The following is a 5,724-nucleotide window of genomic DNA, read 5'->3' as shown; positions in this document are numbered from 1 at the left end:
TTCTCTGGAGTCCTTGGAGAGAATCCAGGGATTCCCCTTAGCTTGGATCATCTCCTTAGTCCCATTTGTGTGGAAGGATGGAGACACCTCCTGTGTCTGGGTCTCTCCTCCCAGTAAATGCTGATGCTCTCTCCAGGACACTTTTCCCTCCTCCACTCTTCAGCATTTATCCAGTTGGCTTCTCCACAGCTCTCCAGGCTCTCTGGATTCCTTGGAAAGAATCCAGGGATTCCTTTAGCTCAGCTCTTCTCCTTAATCCCTTCTGTATGGAAGGATTTAGACACCTCCTGTGTCTCCTCTGAGTTCTTCCAAGTAAATGCTGATGCTCTCTCCAGGACACTTTTCCCTCCTCCACTCTTCACATTTATCCAGTTGGCTTCTGCACAGCATTCCAGGCTCTCTGGATTCCTTGGAGAGAATCCAGGGATTCCCTTAGCTCAGCTCTTAGTCCCATTTATGTGAAAGGATGTGGCCACCTCCTGTGTCTGGGTCTCCCTCCCTCTGAGTTCTTCCAAAATAAATGCTGATGCTCTCTCCAGGACACTTTTTCCTCCTTTCACTCTTCACATTTATCCAATTGGCTTCTGCACAGCTCTCCAGGCTCTTTGGATTCCTTGGAAAGAATCCAGGGATTCCTCTAGCTCAGCTCTTAGTCCCATTTGTGTGGAAGGATGAAGACACCTCCTGTGTCTCCTCTGAGTTCTTCCAAGTAAATGCTGATGCTCTCTCCAGGACACTTTTCCCTCCTCCACTCTTCACATTTATCCAATTCATGGAGCATCCTCCAGATTTCCAGTGCTGGAAGGGAAAAAACCAGATTGAAGCCCAAACCTCTCATTCTGTGGGATGAGAAAATTTCCTAGGAAATAACAGCTAAATCCAGGTTATTGTTGGAGTGGGTTTCATTCGAGCTGAGAATGAAATCCAGCAGGAATATGGCCACAGGGTTTTCCTGGGAGCCTGAGGAATCTGAAGTTTCAAACCAGAGCCCTCTGGGAGCCTTTCCCAGCCTGGCACAGTTTGATGGGAGACAGGAGGAGTTTCCCTTCCCTGGGATAACACAGAGGAAAATAAAGGATAACAGGGTGGGAAAATGGGAGAGATGAGGGATGTCCCCAAGAGGCAGAGCTCACCTACAGCAGGCACTAAAGTGGGATGCTCAGTGAAGGAAAATCTGAATTTCTGCCATGGCAGTAGCAGAGTTTGTGTCCTGCAGCCAGCAGGTGGAGTTGACTTCATCAGAACCTTCCAGAAGCAAAGGGAAGATCAAGCAGTGAATCTGCCAGCAAACTTGAAGGAGCTGGTCCAAAATGCCACCTACGTGCAGTCCCCAGAAGAGCTGGTCTGGCAATACTTCTACGACCTCCAAGGTAAGGGCTGGGAATTCTGGAATGGGAAAACTCTGCTTCCTTGGGATGGAAGGAGGGATTACTGTTTAATCCTCCCTGAAACAGGAGGGAAAGGGTGGCTGGAGAAATCCTAAGGGTTTAAGAAGAGAAAAGAACTTGGTAATCCATCTAATTGCTGCCCTTTGAAGAGGTGTCACCTGGTTTTTATCTCTGAGGGATCTCTGCAGCAGAGCTGGGAGCACCAGGGTCAGGGACTGAATGCTTCCCAAGGTTCTCTCCGTGTCCCCATGGAGCTAAATAATATCTTAAACCAAGCTTTTCCTTCAGAAATGAAAATTTAATAGGGCAGGGAGCCCTGCAGCAGCTCAGCTGGAGAGTGAGATACTGAGAGCATCTTGTATTTGCAGCTAAAACAGTGAATAAACACCCAGATGTCTGTCTGATTTATGTCCTTCCTTTTCTTTTAGAAATACAACTTCACCAATTTATTTAGGAATATTTATAATATTCACTGGTTGGTTTAGCAACAGTTTTAGGTCCAGCAGTGAGGACCTAACAAACATAGCTGGGAAAACTTAACTCCAAGTAGTAGAGTCTGCTCAAGGAGGTAGAAAGAGCAAAGAGAAGCCCAGGCAGCTGCTGGGGGTGATGAGAAACAACTACATGAGAAAAATCTTGACACCTGGACCAAAAATATTCCCCTGCACTGCCAGTTCTGGGCAAAATATTATGATTTATGAGCAGGGCCATAAAGGAGGAGGAAAGGATTTAGGAGAGGTCAGAGTGTTCTTTAGGTGGATGGTGACTGGTGGCAATGAGCCTTAGCTTTGCAGGATGAGGATCTGACTCCAGAAAATTGCCAGGAAAGGCAGAAATGCTGATGAGCTGAATTTTGTTTTAGGCTCAGAAGAATTTCCTTTCCCTGGAGGAATCTTCCAGTGGGCTCGGTACCGCAGGAACGGCACCGGGCTGAGTCAAACAGAGAGGATTTTCAGTGAGTCCCTGAACAAGGTGTGTGCTCCCAGCTGCCTGCTGGATATCTCCACCCAGAAAAAGGCCAGGAATAAACCTGGTTTATTTTTTTCTGACCTTTTTGTTCTGTTTTTCAGCACGAAAACACCCTCACCTTGGCCACCCTGCGGATCTTCAGCAATGGGCTGGGCCAACCTCATTTCCACTTCAATGCTAATGAGATGGGTTATGTCATTAGTGGCTGTGGACAGGTAATTTGGGACACAAGGGAGGGAAAAGGCAGTGGGATTTTGGCTGGAAAACCATTACAGAGCAAAGAATTTAAAAAAAAACCCAACAAGCCCAATTGCAGATCAAAGAGGAATTCCGGCCTTGATGAATAATCCTAAAATTAGCAGGGGACTTTGTGTCACCTTTTCCATACAAAATTCTGATTCCAGAGGGGTTTGGGGAAGCTTGTCTGGTCAAAGAGGAGACACACAGAGAGCAGAATTTATCCATCTTGTCAAGTTGTTCAGCAAAATGATAGGAATTGGTTGGACTGGATAATCCTAGAGGCCATCTCCAGCCTCGATGATCCTGTACCCATGAGTTGTCACTATCCTGACTGCTGGGAGGACAAAAAAAATCAATACTTTTGATTCAGCACCTCTGAGGAATAGATAAAAGGGAAAAATCTAGTGATCATTAAGATTTTGAGTTGATTCAGTGTCTTTTCACTCTGTGCAAAGAGAATGGAGGTGGAATGATGAGATTCCCTGACATTAGGGCTTTGTTTTCACCCAGGGTTTTACCTCTCTGTCCCTCTGTGTTCCCCCACTGACAGCAGAGTGAAAATTTCTGTTTGCTGTGGTTGAATATTGCTGCTTTCCTAACATTAGGGCTCTGTTTTCACCCAGGATTTTACCAGGATTCCCCCACTGACAGCAGAGTGAAAACTGCTGCTGGTTGTGGTTGAACGGGGCTGAACGGGCTGCATCAAAATGGCGGCCGGGCACTAGTGGTGTCCCCCAGGGATCAGTGTTGGGCCCAGTGCTGTTTAATATCTTGAGTGAGGATTTAGAGGAGGGCATTGAGTCCATCAGCAGCAAATTCCCAGCTGACACTAAGCTGGGGGGAGTGTGGATCAGCTGGAAGGCAGGAGGGCTCTGCAGAGGGACCTGGAGAGACTGGAGAGTTGGGCTGATGCCAAGGGATGAGGTTGAAGATTCCAAGGGCCGGGTCCTGCCCTTTGGCCACAAGAATCCCCTGGGGAGCTCCAGGCTGGGCAGAGAGTGGCAGAAAGGGACCTGGGAGTCTGGATTGCCAGGAAGCTGAAGAGGAGGCAGCAGTGTGCCCAGGTGGCCAAGAAGGCCAATGGCATCCTGGGCTGGCTCAGGAACAGCGTGGCCAGCAGGTCCAGGGAAGGGATTCTGCCCCTGTGCTCAGCCCTGGGGAGGCCACGGCTTGAGTCCTGGGTCCAGTTCTGGGCCCCTCAGCTCAGCTCAGCTCAGCTCAGCTGAGGAAGGAGCTTGAGGTGCTGGAGCAGGTCCAGAGAAGAGCAAGGAGGCTGGGAAGGGATCCAGCAGCAGAATTCCTGGGAGGAAGGGCTGAGGGAGCTGGGGGTGTTGAGGCTGGAGAAGAGGAGGCTCAGGGGAGACCTCATCACTCTCTCCAACTCCCTGAAAGGAGGTTGGAGCCAGGGGGGGGTTGGGCTCTTTTCCCAGACAACTCTCAGCAAGACAAGAGGGCACAAGAGGTCTCAAGTTGTGCCAGGGGAGGTTTAGGTTGGCCATGAGAAAGAATTTCTTTCCCCAGAGGGTGCTCAGACCTTGGAATGGGCTGCCCAGGGAAGGGGTGGATTCTCCAGCCCTGGAGATATTTCCAAAGAGCCTGGATGTGGCACTCAGTGCCATGGGCTGGGAACCATGGGGGGAGTGGAGCAAGGCTTGGACTTGAGGAGCTCTGAGGTCCCTTCCAACCCAGCCCATTCTGGGATTCTATGAACATTGCTGCTTTCCTAACATTAGGGCTTTGTTTTCACCCAGGGTTTTACCTCTCTGCCCCTCTGTGTTCCCCCACTGACAGCAGAGTGAAAATTTCTGGGTTTTGTGGTTGAATATTGCTGCTTTCCTAACATTAGAGCTTTGTTTTCATTTGGGATTTTACCTCTCTGTCCCTCTGTATCCCCCCACTGAGAGCAGAGTGAAAATTTCTGCTTTTTGTGGTTGAACATTGCTGCTTTCCTTGCACCAGGTTGGAGTCACCCTCTCTGGAGTCACTGCCAACTTCAACATTGGCATTGGGGATGTCATCTTCTTCCCTGTTGGAACCCAGCACTACATCAAGAGTGTGTGTGATGAGGATTTGCTCCTGCTTCTTGCCTACAGTACAGGAAACCAGGTGAGAATTCAGCTGGGTCAAAAAAAAAATCACTCAGTTCTACATCATCCTGAGCTTTCCTCAGGTATTTAAGCTTTCCAGTGCACACCCTTTAAAAGAAATTTTAAGGATATGGCAAGTGCTGGCTGGGCAAATTCCCTTCTGGTGGGAAGGGCTGGCAAGGAATCCCCCAAAAAACTCTGCACCTGGCAACAGGAGGTGGGGAAGACAGAAAAAAATCCATGGCAGGGTGGGAAATACTGGTGCTGTGCCTATGGTTGTGCATTAATTCTCCATTTTTATAGGAATTAATTGTCATCTGAAGTTTTATAGGAATCAATTTTCACTTTGTGTGATCAGTGTAGTAAAAATACTCCCAGGTCCCCAGGATGATTGTTTTTTAATTCCTGCCTTTTCCCTCCTAGCTGGAAACTCTTCGGATGAGGGATTATTTCCATGGAACAGCAGACCACATCCTTGCTCAGCTTTTTTTCAAGAAGCAGGAAGAGTTTCAGAAGTTCCCCAAATGAGACAAATGACCTCTCTCAACAGTTAATGGCTCCAAGAAGGTTTACACTCTGCCCTTCTTTCTAGCAGCACTTTTTGGTACTTTCCTCACTATTTATCCAGAGGTGGTGTTCAGAAAAAGAAAAAAAAAAAATTGGGGGTTATTAATTATCACAAGTTGGGATTTTTTTTTTTTTTTTGGTGTGTTACAGTGTTTTATTTATAGTGTCAGGTTGTTTGATTGTGTAATAAAGTAATTTTTTACCTTTCCAGTGGACTTTTGCTCTCTGTTACATCCATTATCCCACTTTTTATCTTCCTTAGCAGCACTAAATTTTTTTTTTACATTGATTTTCTGTCAGGCAGAGAGGGCTCTTATCTCCCAGGGTGAACACAGCAAGGGCTTGGCCCCCAAACTGCTTCTGAAAGAGCCATTTGAGGCCAGATTCTTCACTGGATTTGGGCTTGGTTTCCATAGGACTTCATGTAACAGCTGGATAAAATTCAGATTGCAGTGAGCCACTCATTAATAAAA

General features: G+C 47.5%; 1 protein-coding gene across 1 annotated transcript in view; it reads left to right on the top strand.

Annotated features, from left to right (window-relative positions):
• The window catches only part of LOC139790362 (uncharacterized), an 11,405-nt gene extending 5,939 nt beyond the window's left edge, over nucleotides 1–5,466 (top strand). Inside the window, 5 exon segments of the mRNA XM_071732115.1 lie at nucleotides 1,217–1,370; nucleotides 2,251–2,360; nucleotides 2,459–2,572; nucleotides 4,557–4,703; nucleotides 5,108–5,466. Coding sequence (XP_071588216.1) covers nucleotides 1,217–1,370; nucleotides 2,251–2,360; nucleotides 2,459–2,572; nucleotides 4,557–4,703; nucleotides 5,108–5,212 — 630 coding nt within the window. The 3' untranslated portion in view covers nucleotides 5,213–5,466.
• The last annotated feature ends 258 nt before the right edge of the window (nucleotides 5,467–5,724 follow it).

Source organism: Heliangelus exortis, chromosome Z (assembly GCF_036169615.1).
Source record: "Heliangelus exortis chromosome Z, bHelExo1.hap1, whole genome shotgun sequence".
NCBI classification, from domain to species: domain Eukaryota; kingdom Metazoa; phylum Chordata; class Aves; order Apodiformes; family Trochilidae; genus Heliangelus; species Heliangelus exortis.
Note: the sequence above shows the minus strand (reverse complement) of the source record. Positions and strands in the feature narration are given on the sequence as shown.